The sequence below is a fragment of the Pelobates fuscus genome, chromosome 4 (genome assembly GCF_036172605.1).
Source record: "Pelobates fuscus isolate aPelFus1 chromosome 4, aPelFus1.pri, whole genome shotgun sequence".
Taxonomy (NCBI): Eukaryota; Metazoa; Chordata; class Amphibia; order Anura; family Pelobatidae; genus Pelobates; species Pelobates fuscus.
This window is the reverse complement of record NC_086320.1, coordinates 30,443,068-30,460,535: the sequence shown is the minus strand read 5'-3', so window position 1 is coordinate 30,460,535 and position 17,468 is coordinate 30,443,068. Positions and strand designations below refer to the sequence as shown.

Genomic DNA, 17,468 nt, shown 5'->3' with positions numbered 1-17,468 from the left:
TCATGCAACATCCTCCGAAACAATGTTTTCTTACTGACATTAATTTTGGTTGTTGAACTGAAAGTTGTGGGTACTATTGAGTCTTTAATTTATCGTACGGTTATCAACAAAATTGTTGTCTGCCTTCTCAACCATTTGAAATCCGTGCAGTAATTTTATTTTACATACCCGTTACACGCAGGTATATGCGTGTGTTGCAGGTACACTTTGTGTCAGCTAAACAGAACATACAATTAATGGGATTCCATTTTTTTTTTTTTTTTTTTTACATCTCAATGTGTAACTTTTTACCCCTGCCCAAAAGAATTAAGATACAATACAATTAGTAGGTCAGAGCTGGAAAATCTCAAAAACTTTTCTGTAAAGAAAGGGCACATTTGCAAGTCCGTGTTCGCTTTAACGTTGATTTTATTTTAGTCAAGTAGGTTAGAATGTGGTTATATGCTTACTCTATCCATAAACTGCATGGAATCATTTCTCTTGCTGTGAACACACATTAACAGGTTTTTTTATACTTCAAAAGGAAATCACATTGTCTGATGCATAAAAGCAGAATGTATGCCAATTAAACTGTCATCTTATTTTCTTTCATTCAGGAGATTTCTCCCAAACCTCAGAGTCAGAAACAAAATGAAGCTGGTGTTTGCCATGATGGCATCACATTGAAACCCTCGCTGATCCCGACAGCTTTGTCTCCGTCAGGGAAGGCTCGTACCAAGAAAGACAGACGTGAACCTGGGGACGTCTCCGGGTGTAAAAAATCCCCAGTACCCCTTATATCTCCAGACTTAACGCAAGGCGAGGACATGACACTTATAACCCATTGTACACACATAGCATGGATAAAACTGCCAGATACATTATTTTATGTCTCAAATAACACAGCTGACACTTTGTATGAATCAAAAAAACAAACACAAAACATGGGCTCACAATGTTAATTTATTGTGTTAATTCAAATGAAAAAGAAACAAGTGAACCGGTGGCCCGCTGGTAAGCATTGTGTTCAGGAGTGTCCAGTGAAGAGGGTCAAGGCAGGTGTGTAGAAATATATAGTGGAAAAGCAATCTTAAACTGCTGAATTATTTTAGAACATAACACAATGGCTAGCAGGCTGATTTGTTATTTTTATTATTATTATTTTTTTAAAAGTTGCTAGTCTTTAAACCAATGGAAATTTCAGCCACTTCAAAGTTTGAAAATCAAAGTTTTGTTGTTTTGACTCCATTCATAGATAGTTTTATCCTCTTATTCACCTTATCTTATATAGGGATAGTTTTATCCTTTTATTCACCTTATCTTATATAGGGATAGTTTTATCCTCTTATTCACCTTATCTTATATAGGGATAGTTTTATCCTCTTATTCACCTTAACTTATATACTTGGAAATTGAACATGCTAATCGGTGCTTTTTATTTTTATTTTTTTGTTACCTTTTTTTGCAAAGTTGAAGAGAAAGAAAAATCTCCCCGAATACCTTGTTATAGCACATGATAGCATGTGAATGGTCACAGATCTAGTAATGCAACCACCACTTTATATGATTAAATGCATGATGTCTATACTTTTATTCAACCCCATTAAAAGCATTACGATTTTATCTTTTTAAATAAAGGCAGCTATTTGCCAAATTTAAGATGTGGTGTACAATTAAAGCAGACACAGCACATCTTTGTAATTTGCTGCAAGTTTCCTGGCCGTGCAGCTTCTGCAGTGATTCAGTCCAAGTAATTTGCAGTTGCACTCCTGAGTTTATCTCATAAGCGTTGCTTAATTTGCGCAGAAATATTTGTGGCATATATAGTTTAGATTTCTGTTGTAGAAATCAGCTGAACTACAATTCCCATAAACGCAAGTCATCGTGCACTGCAATAGTTTTAAGGGGAAAATTTAAATGCTGCAGACTTTTTTTGAGGAGCCGAAAGGGAGCAAAACGAAGTACTGTTATTAAAATATAGCATAACTAACTGAACACAGTGTACCTATTGTGTGTCTCTGTGAATCTCTGCTTCAAGAGAGCTCTCATATTCATTTATAAGGTTTTAATGTTTTGACATAAGTTGATAGGATAATCTGCATATCTGTCCTTTGAAGGCATAATATAGAAATGTACGATAAGCAGAACTTCGCAGTACTTTTTATTGTCTTAGTATAAACTGACAGAATAGTAATAGATTAGGTTTATCTCTGGTTTCAATGTGTATCGTTACCTGCCTGTTTGCTGACAAGTAGGAGAGACATTTATTATTCCGCTTCCAACCACCATCATAATTAAAATGTGTTTTTTTTTGTTTTGTTACTGTATTTTTAAATAGGTGAAAGTGTGCAATAAGCCTACACACACACACGCACGCGCGTCGTTGTCCGATTTTTGCAAAACTTTGCTGGTATTGCCATAATGCATTCATTTTAACGCCTCAATATTTCCCTATGTAACTTTTTTTAGTTTACATTTTTATTAAGCAAAAAACGAAATGTTTATTACAGTTTAATGGACGTACTTTGTGATACTAAAAATCAGAGACTTTTAAATATAGGCCGCTGGTGTCCTCGTTTGTTTTTGTTTGTGCACAAGTGTGTATGTCCATTTCTTTAACATAACTTGTTTATTTCTATATATCAACTGAGAACTTGTTACAAAATTACATGGATTGCAAATTGCAATTCATTCCAGCTGAATAAGAAAACAGCACAGATGGTATATTTTACTGTTCGCAAAGTATGTTCTCCAAAAATAATGTTATGCTTAAATCCTTAACAATAGAATTATGGCATCCTTGCACAATTCACAATTTATTGTTCATAGAAACTAGGAAAAAGTATTTATAGTTTTCAAATTGGGGCTAATAATGTAAACCCTATATAAATAATATTGAGACGGCCTCCTGAATAGCTGCTTCAAGAGCCCTACACTGAAGCTCTGTACTAGAAAACAAATTCTCCGTACATCCCATCTGGTCTCATTACAACAGTTAAGTGGTATTCCTAATGAACATTGTATCATTAGTCCTTCTATGCCATACAGAAATGTATGTGTGCCATTAGATGTGAAAGGGCTTAAACAGTTTAACCAGGTGCGTGACCTTTCTTGTTTCCATAATCATTGAAAGATCTTCTTTTATAGGTGTGACACAGCCCACGAATCTCTCTAGGTCTTCCGGACACAACAATCGCCGAAGGCGATCAGGACGACTATCTACCCCTGTGGCTGAAACCCCCTGTCCTTCTGTGAGTGACGGAAAAGGAATGACAAGTTATCCTCAGACGTCACAAGATCTTTCAGTAGCCAAGGGTAATGGACTCATTTAATGTATTTTAATCGTCAGGGTCTCCTATCTAACACCTATTTAGCCAGATGGCCCTTTACGTACATTACTGAGAGCAACAGCTGTTTACCCCATTTTTTTATTTTAATCTTTAGACTGCTCAAAATTTGGCTCGTCCTAAATTATTATTGTGAAGGAAGCTGTGAAAGCATGATTTAGCCTTTTTAATATAGATATTTAAAGATGTCTTAGTTGGCCCACTGCACAGATCTGTCTGTCTATCTCATTTATGCATTGCGGGGAAAAAAAGTGATATTTCTCTTTAGGTTATGCACAGTTAATTTGTTTTGGACCTAAACAATTTTACTTTTTTTGATCTCAAGATTAAAAATGAATGTAACAGTACCTGTTATTGGACTCTGTTGTGAATTTTAGTTCTTGTCAGCGTCTGTCCAATTCTACACTACAAGAGTGTATCCCTTGCCATCATCAGATTCTGGTGGAGGAATAGTAGATTTTCTTGCATGTCTGTCCCATTGAACATCGTATTATAATGCATTGTCACATTCTTTGTTTGTGTAGTACCTGATGTTGCCTATATACCACCAGAGAAGCCTGAACCTCTTGATCTAAGGCGTAGTGTGGAGCATACAACACCTTTAGTCCCAGAGTCCAGTTCTCTCATTGACAGTCCCCATAAAGAAAAGGAAAATATTCAAATAACCTATTCTTCCAAAGCTGTAGCTGATGGCAGGATAGCTTCAACTTCTTCAGGTAAAATAAATAATAAAAAATGTAGTGTACACTCGTTCAGCTTGTTTCTCTTTGTAAGTCTAACAATATGTTTGTTTGTCTCTCTTTCTGACCCCCACTTAAGTACCTTTGAGGGTCTTTGCCATCATCACAATCTGGTCTTTAAAGATACTATTCAAATGTGATGTCCGACTTACTAAAAGAAAACCAGATATGTATTTACCATTTCTTAGGAAGCAGAGCATTCCATGTTGCATGGTGATTCATGGGAGTATAGAATGTTAGAATTCAACTAGTTATGCAATACCAATTTGTGTCTTTTCATATTTCTGTTAATTTCATTAGTGTTCTTTCTGTAATTGTTATTGGACAATTTAATGTCACCCCCTGCCACCATTCATAAATATACACAATAATAATGATATGACTTTTAAATTGAGATTTTATTTTATTGCTGTCTCACTCTTTGTTTTGCTAGTTTATAAAATGTAATTTTCCTGTATTCTCGATTGAATTATGAGGGTAGGTACAGAGCCATAACACACAATCTTTAATAAATATATACATAACCGTTTACGAATCTTTACGTAGCTGGTCCTGGCTCCAAGAGGCTAATTAATACACAATTAGCAAAGTTTACATTTAAAGTAAACCGGCGTTTGAGAACGTATACATATTAACATAGGCCCTGTCAGGCCTATTTTTCTCCTCAATTAGATTTATTTTCCTTGACAAGTCCCCCTTTTGAAGTGTTCTAGTGATGTTCTGTCAGTTGCTAGGGTATTTCATTATGATCCACAAAGTGCACAAATAAATCTACTACTTGGAAACATCGCTTAGCAACAAATGAATTGGTGATAAGCAGTTTAACCCCCTCTGTGCCAGACACAAATATTTCAGTTATTCCTTGCCAGTTACTACTCTACAGTAATTGGACAATCCTCATCTGGAAGCACGGTCTATTTTCCCTCTTGTGTTCTTTGGTCCAAATTGTTCACATCAGAAAACCACTGACTTTTGTGAAACTACAGTTCCCATGGTGCTTTGTTAATATTACGATTCTATTGGCAGAGAATTATGGGAGTATACAACTTCTCTCATACATAGGAATTCCCTTTTAAAGGCTGGCTTTTTTTTAACAATGTAAATGTCTCTCCTTGTTTGTGATTTCTCGGGTTTTGCCTGAATAGTTCCATGTTTCCAGAGATAATGAAGATGTTTTTCCTTTCCTTATATGATGGCATGAGGTCAGTCTCTTGCCAATCTTGGCTGTGCCCTGGGCACACTAAAAGGGCACTCTAGGCTACAGCTGACAATCCTTTACAGTACATTCGGTAGATTCTGGTGTTTGAAAAAAAGCATTAACAAACTTAAAATTCTGCTTTTTTTGATGGAGATGATCCACTTCCTCCAATTCTCAAAAACACCTTGTACGTAATATGAAATTGCACTCTGTGAGGTATGCTTTACAATGATAGAAAACCAATGGAACGGAAGTGGGCAATCTGCTCATAAACATGCACTGCATAGAAGGTCTCAAAATATCAAGTCCAGTGATACAAGCCAGGCCAAGAGGTTACTCATCACTGCATGCCTGGTCGTATAATGTCGCTCCATATTTACAGTCTTTACCACTTTACCTATGTTACATGGCTGATCAAAGGCTAAGCAGGTCAGAACAATAAATGCTGATATCAGAAGCTAAAAAAAGATTCTGCTTTCTGATGCAGTGCCAGAGTTGTTTCCTCTCCGCAATGGCTACTGGGCAAATGGAAATACTTGGAATACAGATACTGACTCTCATCACTTATCACGCTGATATCCGACCACTCCGTTATAACAACATGTACCAGACATCCATCAGTGCTCATATCGATGCTGTTTGGAGTTACTTTACTCTTATTCACCATGTGGACAGAGGCCTGTCTGTTTTTCTCTGCTTCTGTGTTCTGAATCTGACTGATTTTGGTGTAGCTTACCCCCTCCCCCCTTTGGAGGAAAGGAGTTATTTCCTCGTAATCTGATCAATGTGCTAATTTATTCTGGTTTACCTGGCTACATAAATCCCTAAATATAGCATTGATTGGTAGCTTTCTGCTGTTAATCCGGATTGATTGACCTTGCTTTTGGATAAATCCTGTACTAAATTAATATAAACCCTTCTGCATGTGTACTATTCCTGGGGTACATCAAACTGAGTGTAAATGGATATTACAAAAAATGGACCCACTCTTGTACTGTCGGATGAATAATATATAAACCCCTCAAAATGACAGTAAAACTATTAAACACCTATGAACATCACAGTCTGTTAAGGTTATAACGATAATTTCAATAAGCAGCCAATTATCGCTAGACTAAACATCTGTTACAAGCCAATGATTGCTGCTATCAGTTGTTGAACTACAATACCCATCATCCTTTCCTATTTTATAATCCATGGGGGCTTAGGAGTTAAACTTTCATAGAAAAGGGGATTTAATACAATACATCGGTCATCCTAAATTATCATCTAGATTCTAGACTAGTGTAATACAGCTAAAAAGGAGTTAAAAATCAGGACTGCTCCTTGTTTTTTAGGGTACTGGCAGCTATATGCTGTAATAGTTACATTTCTCTGTACATTTGTAATTTACAATATCTAAATATGTAGATTATACAAAGCACATTACATACCATTCTTTACGGTGATGATCTTTCAATAAAAAATAATTTCCAGTTATAATCAGAGTGGATATATGAGCAAAAGGTGAGGAGGGGCCTTGGGAATGACTGCAATCGCTTGTTGCCTAGATATTCTGTCATTGGAGGAGGAATACAAGTCAAATCTGCAGTATTCATATCTCAGGCAAATTGTCCCAGCCATTAGAAGCCTTCCATTTTCAATAGAGAATGCCTTGAGCTGGGCAGAGCTACGTGAATACTAGAAGCTGCCTAATCACGTAACAGGTGTTTGTAGGTATGTTTGTGATGATTTGACCTACATGTCTCTGGCTAATTATCTGATCCCAACTCTCTCCATCGATAGGACTTTGGGTCTCCCATATGCAGGTCTGTAAGCCAATTGTGTGATTACTTCTATAATGTAACAGAACGTTAATATTTGACGGGTGGAACTAGTGAGCAAGTCTGGCATTTGTTCTGCACAGATTGCTCATTTTATATTTAATATGAGAAGTCATATTTGGTTGCACGGCCTAGTCTGCTGAACTAAGCATTCTCTGCTTTTAAAGTGACTGAATACTGAAATAAGCCATACATTGAATCAGCGATGCAGCTGAACTTTATTTATCATCAAATACGTTTTTTTCATGGTGTGGATTGCCTTTTGTAATATCAGGGTAAACCAAGTGTGTAATCTCAGTGCGTCTACATTTGAAACCACGTGAAACAGGCTGATTTTTGTTTTCAGCATTTTGCAATGCTTGTTTGCGAGTACTCGTGTAAAAGAATAACTGCATTGTTGACAAGACGGATGTTTATCTTGAGTTCTTTCCAGACTGATACTTTATAATGTAACGTGTAGAATTATATTGATGGTAAATTGCATAATTTGGGCTGTGAATGGATTCTATTTTAACAAACTGCAGTTTTCACGGCAAATAGGCCAGATGCCGTGATTTAAGCTGGTGATGTAAGAGTTAAATTATGATGATGTCTTTTATATTATTTATGAATTGACGGAGGCCTTCTTGCTGTAATGTGTAATTCTGAGCTTAGACTTCCAATATAAATTCACCTTTTTTACGGTATTTTTAATCAGTTATGTGGCATGATTTTACCGGAAAATAAAACCTTCTTATGTTATGTTTGGGTCCCTCCCCCCCACTCTTTTTGTTGTAAATAGAAGTAATTGCAAATACTATGTGGAACAAAGATGCCATGTACAGGTTTCATGTCACAAGAGACCCTTGAAGTCAGAAACATATTTTGTATGTGAAAGTGTATTTATAATAGTGCACATTCTGTTTATGTATAATTGCTAAAGCTTGCAAGAAATAGTCAAAGTGGCATTATTAAAAGGAAATCCTTTATAATAAAAAATAAATCCATTTTGTTTATAAGTATGCAGTTTAATTACTGTGTCTGCTGAATGTCAGTGAGTTTTCTGGACAATAGAGGTTATTCACTAAATGATAAATTGTCATAAAAAGCTTGCTATAACTCCTTGTTAAGCTCATACTGCCCTGTGGGCAATGTAACAATTGCCCACCTCCTTTTTGTGTCATAAAATAGGTTTGTTTTACTTACCTGGGATCCAGCTCCTCTTGATGCCAGCACAGCTGTGCGAGGTCCAATCACAGGCTCTTCGTAGAGAAGCCTGTGATAGGTCAATATTGCTGGCTCAGAGCCCATGTCTGCAATTTCAGCAGGCAAGGGGAGGTACAGAGTTGGTAGGACGAGGGAGGGAGGATTTAAAAAAAAACAAAAACTTTATCTGCAACAGCGAGAGGCAGGAGGGGAGTGCACAGTGGGTGGGTGGGTGGGTGGGAGGGAGCAAACTACGTCTTGCAAGCGCTCTACCTGCAAGTGAGAAGGTTATCACATCTGTCTCCAGCACAGATAGACAAAAAAACATGCACAGAATTTACATTAGGTAGCCCGCACAGAATTAAAGTATAACTAAGTCATGGGCAAGTAGCGCCTGGCACACAATAAAAAAAAAAAAAAAGTAACCCTTTGAGTGAAATGCAAATGACAAAATATAAGCTAAAATAGCCAAGTTGTAACTATATTGTAGGTGGATAATTTTTTCAAATCTGCTGTTTTTGCCTTACCTTTGTAATAAAAAATTCAGTTAGCTACAATTCCAAGTTTAGTGTACAAACTCTAATATAATGTGAAGCAGGTGTAACGAGACCTATATATATATATATATATATATATATATATATATAATCTCTTTATGAAGTATTTATTTGGTGGAATAATGGTTCAGAGTGCTGATGGGGGTTTATGGAAAGTTGAAATCATTATAGCCAGTACCTTAAAATAAATTATGATTTGAAAGGCATCTGTAAATAGCAAATCTATATGTATGGCACACTGACCCTGTGAATTTCTACTTACCAAGGATACATTTTCACTCGCCAGTGAAATAAGACCTTCAAATAAGAACCTGTTGATGTCCGATTGAACGTATAATCATAACGTCTGTTTTCTGATTTCAGCACCACTGGCCCCGGTTCATGTCCCACCTGTGGAGATGACCTCAACCAACAACCTAAAGATATCCAAGGGGGGTAAAAAGAAGAGACCGTCTGTTTCTATAAGTTCAGAGGTGACCGAGACAGTAATTCCTCCCATAGGAATAGACAAACTCTCTGAAAATTTGCAAGAAAAAATAATAAAGAAAGTGAACGAGAAGGACAAGCATTCAGAAGTTGGTAAACTACCTTGCTATTTTTTTTTAAAATTCTATATCTAAGAATCTTCGGGAAACCAAACACTGTTAACCCTAGAGTGAAGCATATTTGGCTTCCATCTGGACCTCTTACTCTTACCAACCCATAAGCCACATACAAAATCTCTACTCTGCTTTCTGAGTATTTGTTACATAACCATCGTAAGCAACCATGATGTATATTCTTCCTCCTGTTCCTTGCTGTGTGCATATTTCTTATTTAGGCTTTCCATGCTACGTAAGCTATATTCCTATTAATGGCAAATGCAGACTCCAGAATGCATGTCTCCATACCTACTCTTGCAGACTCCAGCATGCATGTCTCCATGCAGGTTCCAGTATGCACTTCTACATGCCTGGCCCATACAGACTTCAGCATGCACGTCTCCATGCCTGGCCCATGCATGCTCCAGAATGCACTGGCCCATGCTGGCCCCAGAATGCACTTCTCCATGCCTGGCCCATAAAGACTCCAACATCCACGTCTCATACCTGCCTTTGCAGATACCAGCATGCATGTCCCCATGCAGGCTCCAGAATGCACGTCTCCATGCCTGGCCCATGCTGGCCCCAGAATGCACTTTTCCATGCCTGGCCCATACAGACTTCAGCATACATGTCTCCATGCATGCCCCAGAATGCACTGGCCCATGCTGGCCCCAGATTGCACGTCTCCATGCCTGGCCAATGCATGCTCCATTAATGTACTTCTCCATTCCTGGCCCCAGAACACACTTCTCCATGCCTGGCCCATGCTGGCCCCAGAACGCACTTCTCCATTCCTGGCCCATGCTGGCCCCAGAACGCACTTCTCTATTCCTGGCCCATGCTGGCCCCAGAACGCACTTCTCTATTCCTGGCCCATGCTGGCCCCAGAACGCTCTTCTCCATGCCTGGCCCATGCTGGCCCCAGAACGCACTTCTCTATTCCTGGCCCATGCTGGCCCCAGAACGCTCTTCTCCATGCCTGGCCCATGCTGGCCCCAGAACGCACTTCTCTATTCCTGGCCCATGCTGGCCCCAGAACGCTCTTCTCCATTCCTGGCCCATGCTGGCCCCAGAACGCACTTCTCTGTTCCTGGCCCATGCTGACCCCAGAACGCACTTCTCCATGCCTGGCCCATGCTGGCCCCAGAACGCACTTCTCTATTCCTGGCCCATGCTGGCCCCAGAACGCTCTTCTCCATTCCTGGCCCATGCTGGCCCCAGAACGCACTTCTCTGTTCCTGGCCCATGCTGACCCCAGAACGCACTTCTCCATGCCTGGCCCATGCTGGCCCCAGAACGCACTTCTCCGTTCCTGGCCCATGCTGGCCCCAGAACACACTTCTCCGTTCCTGGCCCATGCTTGCCCCAGAACGCACTTCTCCATGCCTGGCCCATGCTGACCCCAGAACGCACTTCTCTGTTCCTGGCCCATGCTGGCCCCAGAATGCACTTCTCCATGCCTGGCCCATGGTGACCCCAGAACGCACTTCTCTGTTCCTGGCCCATGCTGGCCCCAGAACGCACTTCTCTGTTCCAGGCCCATGCTGGTCCCAGAACGCACTTCTCCGTGCCTCGCCCATGCTGACCTCAAACGCACTTCTCCGTTCCTGGCCCATGCTGACCCCAGAACGCACTTCTCCGTTCCTGGCCCATGCTGACCCTAGAACGCACTTCTCCGTTCCTGGCCCATGCTGACCCCAGAACGCACTTCTCCGTTCCTGGCCCATGCTGACCCCAGAACGCACTTCTCCGTTCCTGGCCCATGCTGACCCCAGAACGCACTTCTCCGTTCCTGGCCCATGCTGACACCAGAACGCACTTCTCTGTTCCTGGCCCATGCTGACCCCAGAACGCACTTCTCCGTTCCTGGCCCATGCTGACCCCAGAACGCACTTCTCCGTTCCTGGTCCATGCTGGCCCCAGAATGCACTTCTCTATGCCTGGCCCATACAGACTCCAGCATGCACGTCTCCATACCTGCCTTTGCAGATACCAGTGTGCATGTCCCCATGCAGGCTCCAGAATGCACTTCTCCATGCCCGGCCCATGCAAACTCCAGCATGCACGTCTCCATACCTGCTCTTGAGACTCTAGCATTTACATCTCCATACCTGGCCCATGCAGACGCCAGTGTGTACATCTCCATGCCTGGCCATTGTAGGATCTACTCTGAACATCTGTTCTTAGCTCTTGCATGCCCCACACATGCACCTCTGTACCCTGTCTTCACAGACAATAGTGTACAAAGCCATCTGCTTGGGCCCTGCATGCTGTGATGTGTGCATCAATTCACCCGGCTATTACATAACATTTATGTAGTCCAGCACAAACCACAATAGCCTTGCAGACCCATGTACGTCCCTCTACTAGGCTCTCAGTAGCTACATTACAGACTGGAGTTTGATTGTTAGTCTATCTACCAGTCTGTCCCTTCTTAGGTTGCAGTATGTGAGTGCATGTACCTACCCATCTGTTCCTTCATGGACTGCAGTATGTGTGTACTATTGTTCCTTAATAAGTGGCAGTATGTGAGTGAATGTATCTACCAGTCAAGACCACCATAGGCTGCAGAATGAGAGTTCACCTACCCCGCTGGTCCTTCTTAGACGGTGGGATATGGGAGCAAAAGCTCCCACCGTTCCTTTTTGCATAGGTTGTATTATATTGGTGTGAGTGCTCATATTTACCACAAACGTCAGCCTCTGATGTGTTCAGTTCCCCAAGTTCTCTCATTGTAGTTCACTTTTCACACTGAACGAAGAAAATAGGTTCATAATATACTGTAAGACATTACAGTTTTTTACTTTTTGCCCTTAGGAACATTGGGAAATCTCTACAGACTGATTCAATGTATTTACTTCCTGCTTTGTATTTCTTAACTCTATAGAAAGAGTGTCTGGATTACTCTCTCTTTGTTTATAGTTGGTGGTTGCCCAGAGCACCTGCCTTGCAAAAACTTCTCATTGAGCTGCATTGGGAAGGCTGTGATTGGACAGCCACAGAACGTCTGGGCGGGCTTAGAAGGGGAGGGCTTGCAAAAGGTGCAGGCAAGAAATCTTCAGCTTTTGCTAGTTGTTTTAGACATACCTCCAATAATAAAAAAAAAAAAAAGCATTATATATAAACCGTGATTTTTATTTATTTAGGCTTAAGCAGTGGAGTGTCCTTTTAATGCTAAGCCTCTAATTTTACACAATGGCAAACGTAATGATACTTCTAATCTTATAGTAGAGGCTAACTCATACAGCTATTATAATCACTGTTTCATTTACTTATTTTAAATCGGTTTTACTTATTTATTTTAGGAGTTATAAAATCAGAAAAGAAAATAAAAGAAGAGGAAAAAATCTCTCTCGGTATGAAAACTACCTTCTTCTTTCCCTTTGTAATTAAGTGATTAGTTATTATAATACAATTCAAGTGAATTTAAAGATTATTGAAGTGGATCTCAGATATTTTCAGATGTATACATCGTCCTAGCCAAATTACTGGCAGATACCTTGCTTGCATTTTATTTTGCTTTAAATTACCACATGCTACGTGCTACAGATCTGAGTACTTCATCCCACAATGTCCACTATGTGTTGCAGAAATCTTAAATTCTACTCTTCTTAGCTAAGTGCTCAAACAGATTAATATTTACAAAAAAATGTTTGCTGCGGAATTTGTCATACACTCGTTTTAATCTATTTCAGTCTTCTGTTAAAGAATTGAGCGTTTATCTCAGGAATCTGAATACCAGTAATCCCTGTAATGATGGCAGACCAAATCTGTCTATTCTCGAGACCAAAAGCAATCTCTGCTTCTCTGTACTTCGTATAGCGTGAAATTTATTGCTGTTCATATCCACACAAACTTTCATTTTTTTTCAGTTTGCAGAATTCACGTGACTTTTTGTCCATTAACGTTTTTGTATGTTGTTTTGCTTTAATGAGAAGTTGCACAGAGAGTCAGTACTCTGACTGATGCAGGAGAGGTAAATCCACCGCTTGCAGAACTACACTTCTTCCTATGATCCTCAGTCAACCGTAAAAACAGACTCTCAATGAATCACGGGAATTGTGTAAACAGCAGCTTCAATGTGATGGTTTGACAATCTCTACCAAACATGTCTAACTTGTCTCGTTAGTGCTACGTTAAGTTTAGTTAAGTTCTGGATGATCATTGAATAGGAAGGCCCTTCTGAGCCTGTCATTATTGTGTTTTGGCAACTCGTTAAATTTGCTGTAAACACAGCATTCTTTTTGGAACTCCTGGGAACAAAATAGGATCTTTGTGATTGCTTTCAGGTAAAAAGAAAGAAAAAGACAAGGATAAAAAAGACAAAAAGGAAAAAGATCACATCAAATCAAAGCAAAAAAAGAAGAAAAAGAAAAAGAAGAAAGCCAAATCACAAGGTAATTCTAATATTTTCATTTTAGTTTTTGCTGAAGGATTATTGAATGAATTCATTAAGCGCGTCCTTGCTTGGAACCTGCTCATCTAAGTTAACTTGAGATGGGGCAAATAGCACCATTTCATATTTTAATAAACGATATCGCTGTTTTCCCCCAAGAGTTTACACCTTTCAGGGTCCAGCTGGCCCAGGTCTGCATTCAGTAACCCCCTTTTTTCATTAGGAAAATGTATTCATGGAAGAGGTGTTCTCTTCAAATTTTCGAACTAGGCGAACTAAGTTAGAGAAATAATTAATCAGACACATCAGATGAGTGGAAATAGAATTATTACATCACGTTTTACTGTCCCTTTATATACTCTTGTTTTGCCTTTTGCAGAATGTTCAGATTATGAGGACAATTCTTTGGACATTTTGGAGCGCTGCAGCTCTCCTTTAACACATTCATCCTGTAGCACTTTATCTCTGCGAAATCCCTTGCCTATAAAGAATACCTCATCTTTGTTCCCTCGTGCCATCTTGTCAGTTGATCTAACCGGAGAGAGTAAGTATAATTCTCATTCTTTAGCCAGAAAAAATAATTATTTAAAGATAATACACAGGCTAAACTTTTGTATCCCTGGCAGCCTAGGAGGGAGGTGGAAGGGGGGCTCTGAGCATGTTACAGAGGTTTGTTTTTGCCCTTTATACTCCTAATGTTACAGTACTGCGTGTGACGTTAAATTCCTCCAGTATTGATCCCGTTAAGCTTAATGTACACAATGTTAGTGCAGGAAGTGTTGCTGAAAGGAGAGGGAGGGAGCGTGAACTCAGATATTGGAATCAAACTTTGCTCACTTTAAAAACACAGCATTTCTTTTCTGATACAGCTTTATAAGAGAGTCACATTATTTACTCTCAGTAGAATTATAGCAACATACACCCACACCTTTCACATTTTAATGGCAGGATGGCACTAATGGTCCTGCCGGAGTCCCTTGTAAGTTCACGTATTAATCACATGGAGAGGGCCAAGAGTTAAATAGATATGTTCCATATCCTTGTACGTGTATACAGTGCTATTTAAGTCTGTATTACAGCACAATAGACTTTTTAAACGGCAAATGTATTATCTCCAAACAATAAAATATATGTTGAGCAAAGGTAGCCTGATATAGATTTAGAGTATGGGTGTGTATATATGAATTCATGTATGCATGTATGTAATAATTAGTGTATATATATCGCCTTTCTCCCAGTGAGACTCAAAGCACTTTTCAGCGCACGCTCTTGGAATTAACCGAATCAGCAGCTGAATAATAATAAATGTTATTATTACCCAATTGATGGTACTCATTTTATCGACCTTGGAAGGATGAAGGGCTGAGTTGACCCTGCCGTGATTTAAATCTGTGACCTTTTTTTGAACAGGCTCTGTAGTCACTGATTTTACCAGCTGAGAGATACATATGTGGGTGTACATGTATGTGTGGGAGTCTGATTGGAATGTGGAAGAGGATAACAACACTATGGGGCTGGTGGTTATGAGTAGATTATGGAAATCGGGATTGTAGGGCCAGAGTGATGGGGTTGTAATTAGGAAATAATATTGTTTATTAGGAATGAATGAGTTTATGGCACTCAGGTTAATGTAATTGTGGATGAATACAATATAATTAGGACTATCCAGAAGAAAATTTGAGTCTTGGAGAATGTGATTGATCGGGACGATGGGGAAAGCCATTTAAATGGGAATTATTCGCCTTGTATTTGAGATTTGCCTAAGGCCTCACAAACTCTTGAACCACTTCTGATGGTGAATTAATTCATAGTTCTGTTTCATGCCATCCAGACTTATCTGACATGGACTTACTAGATGACTCTTCAACTGAAAGTTTGATACTAAGTGGAGATGAGTACAATCAGGAGTTTGATTCAACGAACTTTGAAGAGTCCCAGGATGAGGAAGATGCTATCAATGAAATTGTCAGGTGCATTTGTGAAATGGATGAAGAGAATGGTTTCATGATTCAGGTAAGGTCCATGATTTTGCGATTGGAGGGAATATGTTTACAGCATGGACTCCATTCAATATTTTTCACCCAAGTATTAAAGTGATATTCCAAATATGTGCTAAGAACCTTACGCAAGAAAATCTGTATTTTATGCTTTTTCTAGCACATGGTGTCTGCAAAGAACTGGCAAAACCTTAGTCTCCATTTCCACTAGAGAGTAGTGAGATATCTTTCTAAAGTATATTTGCCATAAACCCAGATATAATGGTCAGATGTATTTATACCCTATCATCAGCCGTGTGCTGCAAGTCTATCAGCCCCTGTGCTGTGTACTGATATTCTGTTTGCTCTTGTTGTAGTGTGAAGAGTGTCTGTGCTGGCAGCACAGTGTGTGCATGGGGCTCCTTGAAGACAGTATTCCAGAGCAGTATATCTGTTATGTTTGCAATAATCCTCCAGGTAAGGTCACACTTACGTTCTAAGTAAAGGCAATGCATGTGTTCTAGTACTGACAGTCAAAACAGGTGTCAGGCTATTCTGCTTTTGAAAGATTTAACTGTTTATAGTACCTTTGAAAAAATACAACATATTAAAGAGGCCAACATTTATCAAATGCATTAAAGCTGTATTGGTCCTCGGGCTGTTTATTCGTTTTTTTTCTGATATCCTGTGCTCAGATAAGATGGTGACTTTTTAGTCCTCGTTTTTGTAAATTAGTGGGATGCCAGTCTGTAAATTTAATTTCAAACTATCCAGAGTCTGCAACCAATAACACACATTTTTGTAGTAATATATCTTGAAGGTGTGACCTATTAAAATACAAAAAAAAATTCTATAGCTTGTATATTGTGGATGTACACACATGTAATTCTCTATTTTTTTTTTTTTTTTTTTAATGAAACCATTATATAAACCTAAGTCAAAACATCAGAGTATGACAAATTCACACATTAACAATGGGCCATCTTTATTTTGAGTATTTACAAGTATAACACATATTTTTTATATACCTAAGTGCATGAACAATTTAAAATTTAGTTCTAAAACGTGGCTCTTTCCAAGTATTTGCCCCCTTTAACTGGCCTGTCAGTGTTGTATGTATAATCTATTGTTTGACTTTAACCCCTTCAAGACGCAAGACAGACATTTTCCATCGCATGACGGAAAATTTCCGTAATTTACTAAAGTTAACCCCAGATCCAGGCGATCGCGGAGTTAACGCTTCTCCGGTATTCGAGGCAGACCGGGAGCACCCGATCGCGCTGTCCCTGCAGCAGTGATCGCTCTGACATGCTGTCAGAGCGAGCACATGTGCTGCAGGGACTCCTGATCCGCCTCCGTGCGCTTCCCATGTCAGTGTGAAGTGCATGGAGACGGGTCAGCAGTGATCTGCTTCTCTCTGGGGGAAAAAAAAGTTAATGTAAAATGCCACTCCCCCCCCCCCCCCCTCTTTCCCATGTTAAATAAAAATTAACCTCAGGGTATATTCTTTAAAAAAAATGGTATGCATTTGTGGGGTAGTTTGAATACCCCCCGTCTCAACTACTCCAAAATGGAACATGGGCACAGTGTAAAAATTCGAAGTTTAAAAAAAACAAAACTGGAAAGGCTGTGTCTCAAATGTGCCCCTTCAGCGTCCACATATACCTGGCAAAGTTACATACG

The 17,468-nt window shown here is 39.5% G+C and overlaps 1 protein-coding gene across 1 annotated transcript in view; it reads left to right on the top strand.

The window, feature by feature from the left end:
- PHF20L1 (PHD finger protein 20 like 1) overlaps window positions 1–17,468 on the top strand; it is a 78,458-nt gene that overhangs the window by 54,894 nt on the left and 6,096 nt on the right. The window contains exons 9-17 of the mRNA XM_063451044.1: window positions 597–798; window positions 3,127–3,294; window positions 3,851–4,042; window positions 9,193–9,408; window positions 12,719–12,769; window positions 13,703–13,810; window positions 14,189–14,353; window positions 15,641–15,822; window positions 16,163–16,262. Coding sequence (XP_063307114.1) covers window positions 597–798; window positions 3,127–3,294; window positions 3,851–4,042; window positions 9,193–9,408; window positions 12,719–12,769; window positions 13,703–13,810; window positions 14,189–14,353; window positions 15,641–15,822; window positions 16,163–16,262 — 1,384 coding nt within the window. The remainder of the gene's footprint in view (window positions 1–596; window positions 799–3,126; window positions 3,295–3,850; window positions 4,043–9,192; window positions 9,409–12,718; window positions 12,770–13,702; window positions 13,811–14,188; window positions 14,354–15,640; window positions 15,823–16,162; window positions 16,263–17,468) is intronic.